This window comes from Podarcis pityusensis (assembly GCF_964106645.2).
Source record: "Podarcis pityusensis genome assembly, chromosome: 16".
Classification (NCBI taxonomy): Eukaryota; Metazoa; Chordata; class Lepidosauria; order Squamata; family Lacertidae; genus Podarcis; species Podarcis pityusensis.
In genome coordinates this window covers 33,171,319-33,191,457 of record NC_138041.1, presented here as the reverse complement: position 1 = coordinate 33,191,457, position 20,139 = coordinate 33,171,319, and the positions used below count along the sequence as shown (strand labels likewise).

At 45.4% G+C, this 20,139-nt stretch overlaps 1 protein-coding gene across 2 annotated transcripts in view; it reads right to left on the bottom strand.

Moving 5' to 3' along the window:
• Positions 1 to 20,139, bottom strand: part of GALNT9 (polypeptide N-acetylgalactosaminyltransferase 9) — a 180,975-nt gene that overhangs the window by 24,341 nt on the left and 136,495 nt on the right. For both annotated transcript variants that reach the window (XM_080985163.1, XM_080985164.1), the window contains one exon: positions 1,007 to 1,192. In XM_080985163.1, the coding sequence (XP_080841289.1) occupies positions 1,007 to 1,192 (186 nt within the window). The remainder of the gene's footprint in view (positions 1 to 1,006; positions 1,193 to 20,139) is intronic.

Here is a 20,139-nt window from a genome sequence, read left to right as displayed (position 1 = left end):
TCAGTGACCCCGAGGGAGTTCCTAGTTGATGGGCATCAGCAGGACTCCCCTACTGGTGGTTAACCCTTCCTGGACTTCAAGCGGATGGGCTGAAGTTGGATATAGTCTGTTAGAACCAATGCCTAAGCCAATACTGCTCATCACCTGTAACCGATAAAGTCGTGGCCTTATTTAGCCCATTAACCTGCATTGTGTCATGTGTCATTATTTCCACTGGGGGGGGGGACTCACCACACAATGGCCCTCCGGTCACACAGGTGACGCCCAACAGTGTGGAGAAGACAAAAAAGAGGAGACCCAGAGCCAACCAATGACTCCCTCAAAGACTCCTACTCAGTCCCCAAAGAAAGGGCCACTAGCAATGCCCACACTGCAAAGGGAATGGTGGTGGGTGCCAACAGAAGAAGAGAGAAGAGTGTGGGGCAGAGCTAGCTTCAGTCTCTGCCTATTGGGCAACACTGCCCACATGCTCAACCACATTCCTTCCCTGGCTAAACCATCTCTCCCCTTCTCCTGGGGAAGGAGGGTGTGGTAAATCATCACTCCCTTTATGGGGGGATGGCATTCTGAGCATGTGCAGAGTTCCTTTTCTTCATAAGAGCCACTTCACATTTTACCTGACACTCCAGATACACCAAATGCTCCACACTGCCGCAGGTTTCCTTGGACTGTATGTCAATCTGCCCCAGCCAGCAAGGCCAATGATCAGGGAGGCTGCAGTCCAGCAACATGGGAACCAGAGCTTGGAAAATTCATTTTTAAAAGGGAGCTAGTTCTAGTTCCACATGGCCCAAGTGATCCTCAGCAAGGGGGCAGCGGCTATGGCAATTAAAGGGCAACAGATGCAAGGTTGTTGTGCAGAGAAGACTGAATATTCTCAGGTCCCTCATCAAACTACAACTTCCAGGATATGTGTGTGTGTGTGTGTGTGTGTGTGTGTGTGTGTACCAACAACCGTCAACAACTCTACGATGTCTCTTTGAGAGCCTTCTCAGCCTGCCCTTACCGTCATTGGTATGTTCCACGCCATGTAAACATGCGACTTGAAGTCGTCCATCCAGACTTCAGCAGCACGCAGTGCGTTGCGCTTTGCATAGTAGTCAATGTCGTTGTTGTATGGTTTCTTGGTGCGCTCGATGTGGGCGACTCGGGAGCAAGGCAACACCTCCATGCTTCCACCACACTGCCAGACCTGTGATGATGCAAAGAACAAAGGGAGGGAGGAATGAACTAAGGTGGCAAGACGGGAGCTGGCGAAGCGGCGTGGTAACCACCCTTGGCAACCACCCCAGTTCATATCTGATTGCCAGCAATATCCCTTCTCACCAGACTACATGCCTCATTAGTTCTCCTTTGCACCTCGAGTGATTTTGCCTGGCTGGATTGTGCCCTTGAACTCTGATAATACAGGCAAGCCTGATGATGATGATAATAATAGTAATAATAATAGTAATAATAATAGTAATACTATATTTATACCCTGCCTATCTGGGGCTGGGTTTCCCCAGCCACTCTGGGTGGCTCCCAACAGAATATTAAAAACATGATAAAACATCAGACATTAAAAACTTCCCTAAACAGGGCTACCTTCAGGTGTCTTCTAAAAGTCAGATAGTTGTTTATTTCTTTGACATCTGGTGGGAGGGCATTCCACAGGGCGGGTGTCACCACCGAGAAGGCCCTGCATGGGGGGTTGTGTTCTGGGTCATAGTGCGCTTGCATGAAATCGCATATAATTGAAAGTTCTGTCCCCACCCCTTTGAGTGATGTCTTTTATGACATTTCCGGGTCACTTCCGGGTTCGATCCTGTGCGCGCGATTGCCCACATATCAGTTGTGCCTAAAACGGAGATTGCCTGTAAATCTTGCTTGTCTGGATGGAGGATAGAGAGGGGTTTCTGAATGTGTGTAGGAACTAACCTGATCTACAAAGGAAAAACTCGTTGCTTTACCAACTTTCACCCTTGGCTAGTGGTGGCAAGTGGCTCCCAGGAGCTGAAAAGTGTTCCCTTGCCCTGTCTCACCGTATATGAAATGAGAGGCAGTGTGACAAAAGTAGTTAAGAGGGATAGTCTTTTGCAAGCTGGGTTCAATTCCACACTCCACATAACGTTTCCTGGTTGTGTTCTGCGGAACAGGTTGTGGGCACATAACTGCAGCATCCTCGGGATGCATCCTTTCATGCTCTTGCCAACTGTGGGAAGCCAAGTCAGGAGGACCAAATACAGCCCCACAGACCTTTCAAACTGGCACTCAGAACAGCGGCAGAGTGTATGCTGAAATTGTATCCTTAAAATGTCTGCTCTAAAGGCAAAACAGGTCACCATTTCAGAAATGTAAGGGGAAACTGTCTCCTAATAAGAAGTTAATCAAGTGTTCAATCGATCCGTCAGCTGAGTGATTTAAATCTTTGAACAAGGCTGCTCTTAAGTCCTCATAAACTGGGCAAACAAGTTATTAGTGGAGTAAATCCTCAGGCACATTTCCCCCTTCATGGACAGACTTGCTCTTCATACAGAACATGGCCATGGCTGTCTTAAGCATATGAGGCGCCGGGGTGCAAAGGTCCACCCCCCCCCAGGTTGCCCAGTCCCAGGCGTGCAGGAGGGCGGAGCCGGCCAGCTGCCTCAGCGTCTCGCTGGCTCGGTTGCCCCCGAACTCATGATGCAGAACTGCCTGCAGCAGAAGAGCCCTTTGTGGTGCTCTGACCGATGGACGGGCTCATCCCTGGGCTCAACTCTCGGGCCCTGAACTCTCGGCCTGGTGCCCTTGAGAGCCCGACGCCTGGGTGCCCCGCACCCCTAGCACGTATGGGTAAGAGGGCCCTGAACATGGCACTAGCATACTTCAGCTAAAGCAGAGCACAATGTGGAGTGGCAGAGCTGCAAAAGCTTTTTTTTCTATTTAACTTTTTTTTTATTTAACATTTGTAATGCTGATTACATAGTAAGGGTGAGGAGTCTGAATGGGTAATTTGGCACATCAATGGGCACATTTTGACAGGCAAGCAGAAGTATGACCAGCAGAAAAAAATCATTTTAAATAATAATTTCATACAGAAAGACGACATTTCAAAGCATCCAAAGAGAGTCTGTGCATAACAATAACTTGTAGTATTTCCTGACTAACTGTGGATACAGTCCATTTCTGATCCACCGGGATCTGTCAGGCCCACCCGAGTTAGAAATAACAACAACTTGTTTAATTTCTATACCTCTTAATATCTTTAAAATGTCTTTAAGCGGTGTACAAAAAACTGAAGCAACAGCAGGCAACTTAAACAAAATATTATAAAGACACACAGTTACATATAAACATGTTACACTAACACAAAGGTACTAATATTTATAAATCAATGTCAATTCATTTTCCTTCTGACACACACTCCCTCTCAGCCTCTGGTCTCTTACTCAGGGTCCATACAAACTCTTAGTTCACCTACCAAATCTCACAACAGTAATGAGTTCATGGAAGCAGCAGACATCAGCCTTAACCCACAGCTTTCCAAACTTTTCATGTTGGTGACACACTTTTTCGACATGCATCATTCAGTTTTAGCAGCAAACCGGAGGTTAAACTAGCCCCCTTCCAGCCTAGGAGCGCAGGGAGTGTTTGCACAACACACCTACTCACTGCAGCCAACGCAGCATTTCACCAGGTCCCAAACTCTCCCCCTGCCAGAAACACACATCTCATTTACCAGCAAGTTCTGCACTGTGACCAGCCACCCCCATCTCCCCCTGCATCCTTCACATCTTTGGTGACAAAGAAAAACTATTTCACAAATGGCCGAACAAAATGCTACACTGCTTTTTCAAATTTATTTTGCTAAACGATATTTATTTCCCCATTGCCATCCCCTAGCAGTTGCATTCTAAATCACCAGCTCCGCAAATTTGCATTTGATTAACGAAAGACATATTGGAGGTGGTGGTGGGGACATAAATCTGGACAGATGTAGGTCCAGAATTTCTGCACAAAAGGAATGAGCATCGGGGTGCAGAAAGAAATGGGTTCGTTTTAATAAGCTGAAAGAAAAATGTCAAAAAATAAATAAATGTCCGTGCATTGGCCATGCTCCGGGTTCCGTTACAAACTTCAGAGGAGCTGATCCAAGTTTAAATAGAGAGCTTGCTAGTGTCAGGGACCAGAAGTCAGATCACTGCCTGATGGGGGTAAGAATTTGGAACGTGAAAGGGCAGGGAACATAGGAACAGCCCCAGAAGCACTCTTATCAGATGAACCTCCAGGACCAGTGCCCTACCCCATGGGTGTAGCCAGGATTTATGTTGGGGAGGGGGTTAGGACACCCAACCGTCATCATCCTCTGTTTGGCTCTGTCTAGCAGATTTTGGAATGAAATGTCTCAACAACAGTTGTTTAAAATTACTTTCTTTTGACTCCAAGTGCTCAGGAAAAATCTGTCAAAATCTTTCCACAATTTCTACTTTTAGTTAAGTATTTTTATTTATTTACTTGATTTTTTTTGGGGGGGGCAGCTGCCACCCAGTCCATGGCCCTACCCACAATTACAGAAGCAGATTACTGGAGAAGACTGGCCCCCTTTAAGTCAACTTGAAGCACAGGTAATGTTAATAATCAGGCTGTACCCGGTGCTGCTGCTACAAAAGGGCTCAGTCATCTTATTTATTATTTCATAAAATTTATATACTGCCTGATTGTAACAAAACAAAACAAAACAAAACAAACAACAACAACAACTCCACATGGCTTACAAAAAGATAAAACAATCAAATAAAGAAAACACACACATATATACCTGAGCCTATGATGGAGGGGTTCACAGCATTAACACCACAAGAGGGCTTTGCTTTCCCCCATAGCTACAGCCTTGGATTCAAACAGAAATCAAACATTGCTCTGTCTCTCTCAGTTCCCAGCTTGCTGCTCTGTTTCTAGCTCACATCACTCCAACTCTCTGCTTTCAACTCTGGTTTTGTCTTTGCAACTACCCGTGAGTTGGGGGAGGCAGCTGTACCCATTTGTCATCTTGCACAGAGCCCATTCCTTTGTTCCCTTAATGATCAATTACCTCACCAGGAAGCTGTCCTGGCTGTTCCAATACTGAGAAAGGGGCCCAGGTATTAGGAGGGTCTTGGCCATACCTCCTACCCCCCAACTCATAACAATATGTAGCTAGGTGCAGTAATGTCTTTCTTTATTGTAGCAAGGAAAAGCTAGGAACTGCTACAAGGGGGGAGGTTCCCCCCCTTTTTAAAGTGTGTGTGCATATATGTGTCCTTACTAGAAGAAGAAAGTGAGGTAGTAACTACAAGGAGCCTCTTCAAGCACAGCTGCCTGTAGCAGCTGTTGAAATGGAGAAGTCAGTACAGGCACATTGAGCCTTCATTACCCTTTCTTCATTAAGACAATAGCATGCGGTTTAATTCTTATTTACAAATTAAGGACCATAGCTGATTTTATAAATATCCTGCCTATTTTAATTCTGTTTGCTGCAGTTCATGTTCACATACTACTTCAAATGTTATATAAGGCAGATTTATTTCCCTCCCAAGATGGATGGTTATGCAATATGTTGAAACTGAAAAAGCACTAAAGCACTGTGTAAAAGGAAATGGTCCGACTCGTCTATAAATGCAAGAGACAAAATTGTTGTTTACTGAAGATAAATTCTCAGCAGACACCTGGCTTTGGTGGAGAGAGAAAGAAAATATGACTGCCATAGGGTGGAGAATGTTTTTCTTGTCGGACAAAGTGAGTGTTGCTTAGCAGTGGGCACAGATGTGCTCAGTGATGCGATGTCTGTAGCCATTGATGTTTCTCCCCTGCTTTGCCCCATCTGCTGTCCTCCATTCAGGGCAAATATATAGATTGGTTGATGATGGGTTACAAGAATCCACCATGAGTTATGATCAATAAGGCCTGGAAAGGAAGCTTTTACTATATAAAACAGTGGGCAGAGAGATCTGAACCATTGATCTGGTCCCCAGTTGGTTTTTCTTTCCTGGGGCAAAATGTCTTCTGTCGTGCAGGGTATTTGATTTGTTTTAAATATGGACAGTGCACTCCCCAGTTCAGAAGTCTCAGAGCAGAGAACAATAAAGGCCATGAAACAGTGGCAGTACTGTATTTTTTCATTTTTAAAGCTAAACAAACAAACAAACCAGCAGGAGAGATTTAAAGAAAATACTACTGCGGACGTCCTGGCATACTCAAAACTTAAGAGCCTTTGTTTCTGCTTTTTGTTTGGGATCATAGGAAACTGCCTTATACTGAATTCAGACAATTGGTCCACCTAGTTCAGCATTGTGAATTCTGACAAAATGTCTGAAAAAGGATGCCTATGCATGTACAGCTGTTCATTCACTGGCTTCCAACCAGATCATGTGGGGTTCAATAGCGTCCTGGAAGCCTTTATGCATACAGATGAACGTTGTGGTTGGAGCTGATTCTTGAAGAGGCATCTGAATAGGCAAACATTCCTCTGAACTTTCTGATCTAATTGTTTCAATTGCTCTGTTAATTGTTTTAATAGTCATACCTTTAATAGACCTGTTTTACTGCATATTTTCATTAAGGATGTTTTTGTTGTATTGTGCATTTTAATTATATGTAGATACCTTATAATCGATTTTATACTTGCAAATGTTTTAGAAGCCATTTTGCAATGCAAGTGGTATAGAAATGAAATAATAATAATAGTAATAATAATAATAATAATAATAATAATAATAGGCAAGACTGATGTATGTGGTACTATTACTTCCCATAATCTGGACACTACTACTGGTTTTTAGTACCCTGGTTGCTGTAATTGAAAACTGATATTTCTCTGCCTTATCTTTACAGATCTGTTTTCTAGATCTGTGATGTATTGTTTCGCTTTAAATCACTCTGGTACTCTCCAGAGTGAAAGGCAGCATGGAAACTGCATAATAAAACAAATAATAAATAAAACAAGTGCAGTTGCCTTAATGTTGTTCTTCACTCAGAAGAGGTGGAAGCTACACGTGGAGCAGCCATTGGGTGATGGGTGCCACCATTAACTTCCTGGAAAATGGCGCATTTTGCCTTGGGAAGGGGTCTGAAAATTCACTTCAGATTCCGCTGAATCAATTGGCTAGCAACTCTGGGCACTGATTTATCAGGACTGTTTGATAATGTATCAGATGTTGGGCTAGCTGAGGACCAAACACTGTGCCAGTGGGGAGAGCAATTTCTGCTGTTAACTCCCAATATAAATATTGTCCTTTTGATGTCAATAAACATGAGTGGTGGTGGTAGAAACATGAGTGTTGTTGCATTACCTGAACCATGCAGCTGCTAATTAGCCCAATCAACTTGGCAAAGCTTGACTCTTAACAGAGTTGCAGGAAGATCAAGCAACCCCCTGCTGCACACAGTCACCCCAGTGCAGGATTATAGCTTTGAGCAATACTGTTTGCAATTCATAGCATTGTGGCTCTGAAAGGTTAGCTTTGGACCATACCTGCGAGCTTGAGATAGGATGTCTTATATTTCCACTACATGGTACTGGGTTTAATCTTCCCTGGTAGCACATTTCCAATAGCCTAAGGAGACTTCTGCTTTGGGTTTTCTTCAAACCGAATATGCAAATTGTGGACACAGAGCACGAAGCATATTGCATTCAGAAGGGATGGACAATTCCTCTTCAGGGTTTCAGTCCGCTATTTATTGGCCCCTGAAACAGAACATCCCACTCTTCTCCCTTCCCTTTCCCCATTTATCTCCTTCAGGTGTCACTCAACAGCTTGTCAAAACTAAGCATCCTATTTCTGGTTTGGCAGAAACCTACTTATTTGTTTTTGGAGAGCTGCTGGTGGTGAGGACTTCTTTCCCCCTGGTGTCTCAAGGTAGGGCTGGGAAAACACACAGAACCACAGCCCGCCGGAGTCTACAGTCAACAATACTGGGCTAGATGAACCAATAGCCTAGGTCAGCCTTTCTCAACCTTGGGTTCCCAGATGTTGCTGGACTACAACTCCCATCATCCATAGTCAGCAGGGGCAGCAGTCAGGGGTGTTGGGAGTTCAATATCAATATCAGTGTAAATCCTGAAATCAGTTATCAGTTCCAATGCTTTATATAAACCTCTGTCTGGAACTACGCAAATTCTCTAATACTCATGGAATGTGACACACCTTGACCTGTCTGACCCATTGTATCCCTACTTGGAATCTGATGTATTTCTGACATTTCTCCATCATGACACTGATGTTTGCAAGGAAGGGGATGTTCCTCTTCTGCACACATAAATGCGCATCTTTAAAAGACTGTGCATACCTTTCCCCAGCATTCCTTTTTCCTCACTTGCAGGGAGATTGAACCTTAGTTGCGACCAATAAAGAGACAATCAAAGGCTTAACAACTCACTTTGCTTTTTCTTTGCCTGTCTGCCTTACCCTTTTTTTCTTTGCTCTGACAGAGGAACCTAGTAACCATTTAGTTGGGTACCTCGGAGGGGGCATAGACATAAGCTAGGCCTCCCTTGTTCTGGTAACATTGTCCAACAACATCTGGAAATCCAAGTTTGAGAAAGGCTGGTCTTGATGGACCAAGGCAGCTTCTTGTTAGGGGGAGGGCCATTGTTCTGTGGTAGATCACGTGCCTTGCATATGGAAGGTCCCAGGTTTGATCGCCGGCATCTCCAGGTAGGACTACGAGACACCCTAGTCTGAAATCCTGGAGAACTGCTGACAGTCAGGGTAGACAATATTGAGAGAGATGGGCCCAATGGTTTGACTTGGCATGTGGGTTTCCTATGTTCTTATGAATGGGCAGAGTTCAAAAGACCTTCATCCCAAGCCCAAGGTTCATGTTTAAATCTACCTGATTAGGGATCCCACGTCTTTCATCCACTCACAAATGGAACTCTCTGCACCCAAGAGGCTTTGATAATAAAATAGGTTATGTGGATGGATATGCAAACTCATTTAGATTTATGCTGCTTGCACAACTTATCTCTTACACCACCCTTCATGGAGGCTCCTCCCTCCCTTTTATTCTATTCTTGTTTGAAACAAAAGAACCCACCAAGCAATTATAATTGCTTCTTGTGAATTCCTGGAATATCCTCTGTTGAGAGAGGGCATCAAACAGGCTGGGTTGCAAAGCTGAATATAGCTCGCATGAATCAAAACGAGAAATAGAAGGAGGAAATAACCATTTTTTTAAAAACTCTCCAGCCTCCAGAAGTGCCTCCGTATGCTTGCTTTCGAGATAATGGGAAATGGTCCTGGCTGGTGTCTGACGAGATGCGATACTGACCCAAAGAATTGCATGCATTTAAGCTGGAATGGGGAAGCAGCCTGCAAAAAGCATTCGTACCCTTGTGGATTTTGTTCATCTTGGAAGGAGCAAAAGTGTGAACATTCAGCACACAGACATTTGCCACGTGATTTCTTTTTTTATATATTATGTTCTCATGAAAATTTGTCAAGCATCTTTCAGTTTATGATCATAAAGATGTGACATGGGAGAAATTGCATAAAATTAAATGCAAACTTAGAAGCATAGGGTCAACTAGTCCAGCACCCTGCAATGCAGCTAAAACATCCCTGACAGATGGCCATCCAACCTCTGCTAAAATGCCTCATGTCCAGCACCTTCTGAGGGAGTCCATTCCACTGCTGAACAGCTGCCACCTAATTCAGACTTCCTGAAAGAATACCCAAATTGAAATGCAGAAAAATTGCACTACTCTGAATTTTGTGCTGACAGGTCTACAACCCCAAAATACAGAAAAGCAGACATTGGGGAAAAGCAGTGTCCAAACCACAAAAAGCTGAAATCTCACGTCTGCAGTCTATGGTCCTTATGATACCTGCATTTTTAAAGATGGATTTTGGAGGTGAAGAGACCTGATTCGTGCTGCCATCATTAGCAACTCCTGTTTAGTGATTGCCAGTGCTTTTTTCCAGTGGAAACTCACTGGAACTCAGTTCCGGCACCTCTCAGGTGGGCACCCTTGGCATTATAAGAGAACAAGGGTGAGTTCACAGTGAGGTCTGGCACCTCTTTTTTCTAGAAAAATAGCACTCGTGATTGCTGCTTTGTGTCTTTAAAGGATTGTGGTTTTATTGCATTTTGTTGGTATTCTTCTCTGTTTGCTTTGCTGTGGTATATAAATCATCTAAAATAAATAAATATGACAATGTTGTTGCTCCAAACTTGCCATATTCATGTAATATTTTAACACATATGTCAGACCATCTGCAGTAGTTCCACTAATATTTGAGAAATCTGCAGGCAGGGATGGAGGAGAAATTGGATGCAGTAAGCATATAAAGCTGAATCTATCACTTGCGTACATACAATTGAAGATGGTAGGGTAAATAAGATGCATTATAAAAGGTAAAATCCCTTGCAAAAATGTGTACATTGGTCAAAACAGCATATAAAAATTCCATTCTGCATTTGTAAAGAATTCGATCGTTTGGTACTGCCTGCCTATTGATATTAGGCAAGCACCATTACTGAACTCTTTTCAGCACCTCCTAAAAGCATTCTTGTTAAGACCAGCCTACCTAGATGTTTAGAAAGTTGAGGTAATTTAAACCTGTTTTAGTGTTTTAACTTTTGTTTGCTTTAAAGCATTGTTGTGATTTTTCTTGATTTTATTGTTTTATCTTTCATAAACTGCTTTGAGGTTTTACAATCAAAACATGTTTGTTTAGGAGAAATTCACACTTAAGAGTGCTGGTGAATTTTCACGAAGATTCTTGCCCCCAACATAGGTATAGGTATAGGTTCAGGTACAGGTATAGCTGCAAATGTGGAGGACGAAAGATTGGGAAAATGAGAAAGTGAGGGAACTGAAAGGACAGATCCTTCCATCTTTATCTGCAGGTGACCAAGAGACTGCTACAGAAGAACAACAAACATAGCTCTAGAACTGCTGTATGTAACACATGGTGTAGATGTTGCTTAGAGAAGTGGTCTTCAGCTCCCAGACTCTATCATGGCACCCATTTTCACATATTCAATTCTGATTTATACTTAGGTAAAGGTAAAGGGACCCCTGACCATTAGGTCCAGATGACTCTGTGGTTGTGGCACTCATCTCACTTTATTGGCTGAGACAGCTGGCGTTTTGTCAGCAGACAGCTTCCAGGTCATGTGGCCAGCATGACTAAGCCACTTCTGGCGAACCAGAGCAGTACACGGAAACGCTGTTTACCTTTCCGCCGGAGAGGTACCTATTTATCTACTTGCACTTTTGATGTGCTTTCGAACTGCTATACTTAGTAGCACTAATAAAGCACATTACAGTGGTGCCCCGCAAGATGAATGCCTCGCAAAACGAAAAACCCGCTAGACGAAAGGGTTTTCCGTTTTTGCGTCGCTTCGTAAGACGATTTTCCCTATGGGCTTGCTTCGCAAGACGAAGGGCTTGATCCCCGCCGCGCGCAAACCGCTTTCACCGCCAATCTATCTATGCGGCAGCGGGGAATCTAATAGTAATAGCAATCGATACATTATTAGCATCCGGAAACACAGCCGGTGGTGATGCTGCCCCGCGCCGCTTCGAAAAGTTCCTAGGCTTCAGCCTTAGAACTGGGAGGGGACCTGGCGGCGACACCCGGCTTGGGGTGGGATTTCCCCGTCTGCGCTCTTAGCGCGCGCGGCGACCGCTAGATCCCGAGGACGGCAGACTGGGCGGGGGGGGGCATGAAAAGTTTTGCCTGCCCATCTCCGAGGAAGTGGGGGGAGATGATCCCTGTCAAGGGAAGAAGGGGGCACCCATTTGCCAGCAGCCGGTGCCCCCGAATCGAGGCTGGCGCCATCACCTGTCAAAGTGACCGCAAAGGCGAGCTCCAGTCGCGCGGCCGAGGGAAGCCCCGCTGTGGGTTGTCCAAAGTCAGCCCGAGCACGCCACTCACCTAAAAGGCATGGAGAGACGGAGGGAGCGCACGAGGATCCCGGTGCAGAGGAGGCTCCTGCAGCAAAATAAAGGCAGCCGGCAGCTGGAGGGCTCCAGAACATGGAGCTGCGGCGGGGCCGTCGATGGCATTGCCAGAGACTCCTCCCTCTGGGCCTCGCTCTCTCCGCTTTCGCCGCTGCTTGCCCTGCCTGCGATCGGCCGGGCTCATCGCTCCGCTCTGCAGAGCGCTGCACAAAGGCGCGGCGGGACAGGTGTCCGGGGACGCTTTGGCTGAGCGCGCCCCGGGATCGGAGGTGCGTGGTGCTTGCTGCAGATCTTATCTTCCGGGGTCGCTGGGATGGCGGCGGTCGGGGCTTGTGTTATGTAAGCGCGTCAGGAGGGACTGCTTAAGAGGCCGGACGAGGCTTATGCAATGGCCAGATGCTCCCTAGGGGTCGAGGCTTGCAGTTGCAGGAACGAGTTTATACCTGTAGCCGCTAAGCCGCTAATAGCCGTGCTTCGCAAGACGAAAAAAACCGCAAGACGAAGAGACTCGCGGAACGGATTAATTTCGTCTTGCGAGGCACCACTGTATTAATCCCATAATAGCAATTCACAGAGCAACAGACATTTAGCATAAGGTTACCAGATTTTTTTCAATGAATCCAGGGACACTTTTCAACTTCAGTAGGAATGATAGGATTTTGTCAGGGGACTTATGTGTAAATCCAGGGACTGTCCCAGGGAAACGGGGACGTCTGCTAACCTTAATTAAGCATGACCACTGAAGGAAAACCAATGGTATTTTATTTTGGGACTCAAGATGCAAAACCAAGCTACCCACTGCAGAAGCCACTTCCATCCTGGAAGGCAAATTCATGCATGTGACTAACAACCCAAACCCAAACATGTCTACTCAGAAGTAAGCCCCAATGGATTCAATGACACTTACTCCCAGGTAAGTGGATGTGGGGGGAAACTAGGAATTGTTGGGACTGGCATAAATCAGGGGTTCCCAACGTTCATGGTATGGTGAACCACAAGTGCAAATTTACTTGGTGGGCAAATTTACCCGTCAATTCATTGTCACAGGAGTTTTGGGCCTTGGGCTTTTGTCAGCAAGGCAAGGTGAGGTAATTGCCTTGGGCAGCTGGATCCACAGGGGTGGCAGATCTGGCCTCCAAGGAATGTGTCACCTACTGCTGCTGCCACTGTGGCAGCGATGGCTGTGGCATACTCCTTGAAGCCTGGCTCTGCCACTGCAGCAACAGCCACATCTACAGTGGCCTCTTGGTGAATGGGAGGCACTGCTGCCTCCTTCCACCCCTAGGGAGGAGGTGGTAGGAGCTGCCCCTGGGGTCTCCTGGGCTCTGCTCTCACCCAGCGCGATTCAGAGCAAGCCCAGTTCCCTTCCACAATGGCCTATGATTCTCACTTCAGCTGTTGGGTAAGGCTGATTTGATTCATCTCCTTGTTGCCGATGTAGATTGTCACTCACCCCTTGCTCTCTGGTGGGCAGAGGGGTGCCATTTTGTGGTTTACTTCAAGTGCTAAAACACCTTGGGCCAGCCCTGTTTGGCAGCCATCTCTTTCATGCTTTTTAACTAGCCACTTCTTGAGATATCCAAGCAAAAATTTACTTAACGCCCAAACTAATGCGGAGTTTGTTGAATTATTTATAGTTCTTACAGAGTTACTCACAGTTTTGTTTATGGGAACCATCTGATTGCACAATATTGTTTCATGAGCTATAAAAATTATTCTAAAAACAGACGGGTACTGAAGCAATGCTAGATAGAAAAAACTCCACATCTCCTTGGACTAAACTATTACCTAACTGCAGCAGCAGATCCAGAGATGATTCACCATGGGGCACTCACACAGGGAATTGTTCTGAGTGACTGCTGCAGCTGGCCTCTGATAGGCTGGTGCTGATAATGTGCCAATAAAACGAAGCAGTATTCATCACACCTGTTAAGTATACCAAGCAATAATTATTTGGGCTTCCTTATGGCGCTGTGGGTTAAACCACAGAACCTAGGACTTGCCGATCAGAAGGTCGGCGGTTAGAATCCCCGCGACGGGGTGAGCTCCCGTTGCTCGGTCCCTGCTCCTGCCAACCTAGCAGTTCGAAAGCATGTCAAAGTGCAAGTAGATAAATAGGAACCGCTCCAGCGGGAAGGTAAACAGTGTTTCCATGCACTGCTCTGGTTCGCCAGAAGCGGCTTAGTCATATTGGCCACATGACCCGGAAGCTGTATGCCGGCTCCCTCGGCCAATAAAGCGAGATGAGCGCCACAACCCCAGAGTCGGCCACGACTGGACCTAATGGTCAGGGGTCCCTTTACCTTTACGTCAAATCCTTATACTGGCAGTGGGGGTAGAAGATAGGCATTGTGGCTAGTCACCATTGATGGCCTTTCCTTCATGAATCTGCCTAACCCTTTCTTAAGGTAAAAGGTAAAGGACCCCTGGACACTTATGTCCAGTCAAAGGCAACTATGGGGTTGCAGTGCTCATCTTGCTTTCAGGTCGAGGGAGCCGGTGTTTGCCCACAGACAGCTTTCTGGGTTGTGTGACCAGCATGACTAAATGCTTCTGGCACAACGGAACACCATGACGGAAACCAGAGCGCATGGAAACATTGTTTACCTTCCTGCCACAGCGGTACCTATTTATCTACTCACACTGGTGGCTTTCGAACTGCTACGTTGGCAGGAGCTGGGACAGAGGAATGAGAGCTCACCGTGTTGTGGGGATTCAAACCACCGACCTTCTGATCAGCAAGCCCAAGATGCTTAGTGGTTTAGACCACAGTGCCACCCGCATCCCTAATCCTTTCTTAAGGACATCCAAAAGAGGATTAGATGGATTCATGGAGGTTAAGGCTATGTTCCACCTCAACTTTCCAGACATGGGCAGCAGCATGGAAGGAATCATGGAATCCTAACTGTAGAGTTAGAAGCAACTCAGGGATCATCCAGTCCAATCACAGCTAAAGACTCTCTGACAGATGGGCCATCCAACCTCTCTTTAAAAACCTCCAATGAATGAGAGTTCCCAACCTACTGAGATGGTGTGTTCAACCCATTAGACAGCTCTTACCACCAAAATATGCATCCTAAAGTTAGGGGCGTGGGTGGCGCTGTGGTCTAAACCGATCAGAAGTTCAGTGGTTCGAATCCCTGGGACGGGGTGAGCTCCCGTTGTTCTAGCTCCTGCCAACCTAGCAGTTCGAAAGCACATCAAAGTGCAAGTAGATAAATAGGAACTGCTCCGGCGGGAAGGCATTTCTGTGCTCTGCTTTGGTTTTGCAAGAAGTGGCTTAGTCATGCTGGCCACATGACCCGGAAAAACTTTCTGCCGACAAACGCCAGCTCCCTCGGCCTGTAAAGCGAGATGAGTGCTGCAACCCCAGAGTCATCTGTGACTGTCCTTTATCTTTACCTTTTAATGTTAAGTTGGAATATCCTTTCTTGTAATTTGAATCCATTAGTTTGGCTCCTCCCCTCTGGAGCAGGAGAAGACAAGCTTGCTCCATCTTCCATGTGAGAGCCCTTCAGATATTTGAAGATGGTTATCATTTCACCTCTCAGCCTTCTGTTTTCCAGGCTAGACATACTCAACTCATCTTGGTCACTTCTGCACACGTTCCAGCTTGTCAATATCCTTCTTATGCTCTGAATTGAACACAGCACTCCAGGTAGGGTCTGATCAAGGCAGAATAGAGAAGGGTACTATTATTTCCCTTGATCTGGACACTATTTCTCTGTTGATGCAGCCTAGAATTGCATTAGCCTCATTGACTCATGTTAAGCTACTAAGACCCTAAGGATGCATAGGACAAGAGCTTAAACTGAATGGTATAATCACTTGGCAGAAGTTCCTGGTTCCTGCTTGGATCTTCATTATTATTATTATTTACAGGGATTCTTTTGAAACTGGGAGGATTTTTTAAAGAAAAAAGATCTGCCATGGGGAAAAAAATTAGAAGTCATGTCATTGAGAAAGGGCAAGGACTTTTGTTAACCTTCTTACAAAAGAACACTTAATCATGCCAAAATTGAAATATTTCCCGGAGAAACCTGTGCTCAGCAATCTTCATCTCTCTGCAGAACGAGGTTTTATGAGTGGAGAGATAAATCAGGTAAATTAATAGTCTGGCACAATGGGAGGGAGAAGGAGATAAGGTTTAAAGTGATATTAAAAAAAATGACCCATATACCTTAACTGTTAATCCGATCTCCATAAACTCCCATTTTGTAGAATTTTTACTAAGAACATGGCCTCTCTGACCAGAGGATGTCCAGAGATGAAATTAATGTGCTTTTTTATGAGCAGGATGAGATCCTCTTCTGAGAAGACAACTGAGGCTGCAGTTCTCTACAGAGGTGTTAAGTGAAGCTACCTCCTGCAGCCTATGGATGAGATATGCTGCACAGCTGGGCTTCATCCTGCCCTCTAGATCCCTTCCTACCCATCAGCTATTGCAGGGAGCAACTGGGAGGAGAAGGGGCTTTAATGTTGTGCAAAATGTAGCTTCTTTGTCAGCAAAGAGAACGGCAGCCAGCAGATTAAATCAGGGTGGAAATTTCTGAGCAGAGCAGAGCCCCCACTCAATCTGCCCCATGACCCTGATCTGTGGCCCCCAGACTGGGCTGATGTGCCCAGTGTCTCCCTTGTTGGAGCAAGGGCTGGAACTCAATGGAAGAGCAGATGATTTGGATGCAGATCCTTGTTTGTTTGTTTACCTGTTTATTTATTACATTTATATCCCACTTTTCATTCATGGACCTCAAGGTGACATACATTGTTCTCCAGCCCCATTTTATCCTCACAATAACCATGTGAGGTAGGTTGGGCTGAAAGTTCAAGGACACTTGGTGAGCTTCATGGATGAATGGGGAGTTGAACCCTGGTCTACTTGGTCCTAGTCCAGCACTCTAACCACTACACCACAACTGGCGCTCATCCTCTCCTATATTTCCAATCCCCATCATCTCCAGGGGAAACCCTGAGGAGCTGCTACCAGCCAGTTTAGACCAGGAGTGAGGAACCCGTTTTGGACAGAGAGCTGCACTCCAATCTGAACAACATTCTGGGGGAAGAAGTGGGCAGGGCCAGAGGCCAGAAGTGGGCGGAGGTACAAATGCCAAGTTGTTTCTGCAACCCTGTCTTTCTCTTCCATCCACCCAAGTAAGGGGTATCACATCTAGTTCCACCCTAAGGTCCTGACAGCACTGTGATGGTCGAAAGTCAACAGCTGCCATAGAAAAGTCTCAAAGGCTTTGTGCATTGGATAGATGTCCAGCAGCTCCAGGGTTACAGCTTCCTGATGTGATGGTTTCTGTAGCTTCTTTTATTTTCTTGCCCACCTGCCGCTCCAACCAAAGGACAAGAACGAGGAAAAATAAATTCTGCCTGCCAGTTACATCTAGCCATCTCAGTAAGGGATAAAGAAACACACATCTCACTTAAACCAGAAAATCTACTTCTGTACTGCTGGCGGATATAAAGGCTGCTTTTCCACTGCTTCATGTTGCTGCAGTTCTGGCCAGCCATTCTGCAAGCTATAGATTTGATCCTAAAAAAAGCAAAAAGGAGGGGGGAGCCCCAAACAAACCAAAAACAAACAAACCAGAGCAAGCTTTCAAGTGGCAATAGGGAGCAACAGCCAAGTGAAATTTGGTGCTAGAGTTTATTTCTAAGTTTAAAGGGAGAGTATCTATAAAAAGATAAAGGGACCCCTGACCATTAGGTCCAGTCATGGCCGACTCTAGGGTTGCGGCGCTCATCTCGCTTTATTGGCTGGGCCGAGGGAGCCGGTGTACAGCTTCTGGGTCATGTGGCCAGCATGACTAAGCAGCTTCTGGTGAACCAGAGCAGCGCACGGAAACACTGTTTACCTTCCCGCCGGAGTGGTACCTATTTATCTACTTGCACTTTGACGTGCTTTCGAACTGCTAGGTTGGCAGGAGCAGGGACCGAGCAACGGGAGCTCACCCCGTCGCGGGGATTCGAACCGCTGACCTTCTGATCGGCAAGTCCCAGGCTCTGTGGTTTAACCCACAGCGCCACCCACGTCCCAGAGTATCTATACAGTGGCTTAAAAAGAAAAAAGTCTGTATTTCTGCTTCAGGACTAAGGCTGGAGTGGGGAACATTTCTCCAGTTGGAGGCCATGTTCCCTGCTGGGAATGCTTTGAGAACCACATGCCAGTTGCCCTCAATTCCTTGAAGGCCAACATCTGGCAACCTTCAAAACTGGGTGGTGCCAGAGGCTAAAGTGGGAGGATCAATGAATGTATATTTGACCTTTGCACAGTAGACTAGTTTCTATACACATTCTCACCCACCCCTCTCTATCCTCCACCCAGGCAAGCAGAGAGTTCGAGGACACATTGAGGACTCTAGCCTGGAGAGATGGGGAGAGTCTCAAGGGCCACATAAAAAGCCTGAAGGGTCACTACAGGCTGCAGATCTGAAGTTCTTCACTACTGCCATAGAGAATAGCAATCTAGATGGGGTGAGTAATGGTGTGACCCAATACGCAGCAACTTTTGTATGTTTACAGAGATTCCACTTGAAAGAAGATTAACTTCCAGGATGAAAAAGGAAGCTTAAGACTATGCAGAATTGGATAAGATGACAGGAAGGATTCGAAACCCGCGGGACCAGAGATTCACAGAAGATTGGAAGAAATATACGAACTAGTTGAAGAGCAACTGTAATCAACAAATTACACTAGTAGGACTACAAGAAGTTTTGTAAGGAGGAATATATGAAATATTGCAAAGAAGATAAAGAAGAGAGACATTAGTTATGATACTTAAATGTAATAGTGAAACTAAGAAATGTAAATTAAGTGGAAAAGATTGGAAAATTTTCAGATGTGATTGATGGAAGTCAAAAAAATTGTATAAGATATAAAAGTATGTTTTATAATTGTTGAAAATGATATGTTAAAACTAATAAAAATATATATAAAAAGAAAAAGAAAGCTTAAAGTGTGTGTCAGAGAGAGAGAGAGAGGTGGGGGCTAAATGAGAGGTCCTCAGGGCATGACAGGAGTTCAGTGGCAGAGCATCTGCACCGCATGCATAATGCACCAAGTTCAATCCCTGGCATTTCCTTGGTAGGGTTTGGACTCCATGTCTGAAACCATGGAGAACTTCTGCTGGTCAGCGTAGACAATACTGAGGCAGATGGACAGATGGGAAAGAAGGAATTGGCAACAGCAACCAGAACAGAACCTTAGTTTTGACTATATGCGCAGCTCACAACCTTGTCATTGCCAACACAATCTTTCCACACAAAAATAAATTTAAAACATCATGGAGGCACCCTTGGTCGAACCACTGGCACCTCTTAGAGTATGTAATTGTCCAAGCTGAAGATCGCCATGATGTGCTCCTTACCAGAACTATGACGAATGCCAACAACTGCTGGACAGATCACCGATTAATACACTCCATGATGGCTATCAAGATTATACCTCATTACAGGCTTCAAGGAAGGAAACCAAGGTGCAAAATGAACACGCAAGCCCTTGAAGATCCTATTAAACGGGATTGTTTCCAAACAACTCTTAAGGACCATCTGCTTTCGGGGAGCCCTGATAACATCAAGGAACACTGGACCAAGCCAAAAACATCCATTTTTGCAGCCTGTGAACAAACTATTGGATACCAAACCAAGAAACACCAGGAGTGGTTTGTTGAGACTATTATAAACACCCACGACTGGGAAACACTGCCCTGCGAGTGCTCCAATTGGAGAACAGCCTTTACCAAAGGTGTCATGGGCTTTGAAGACACTTGAACACAGGATGAAAGGGAGAAACATGCTAAGAGGAAGGCACGCTTGGGAAACCCTCACCATGATCAACTTCCGTCCAGAAACCTATGTCCCCACTGTGAAAGGACGTGTGGATCCAGAATTGGCCTCCAAAGTCACTTACGGACTCACTGTTAAGACCATGTTCATGGAAGGCAATCTTACTCGGCCACGAGTGAGCACCACCAGGGAACCATATCTATAAAAAACTGGGTGGTATTCAGCTAAGGTTTACTTAATGGACTTAACTCAGTTACCTTTGTTAATTTCACTCTGAGTAAAAGTGACTTAAATTCCCCCCTCAAGTGAAACATTGGTTATTAAGATGATCATGTGGGTCCTTCTCAAATGACTGTAATGCATCTGTTATTCTTTCCATCCACCTTCTCTGGGCATCATGTACACAAATTCCTGGGTCGCGTTAAAAAAAAAAGATCT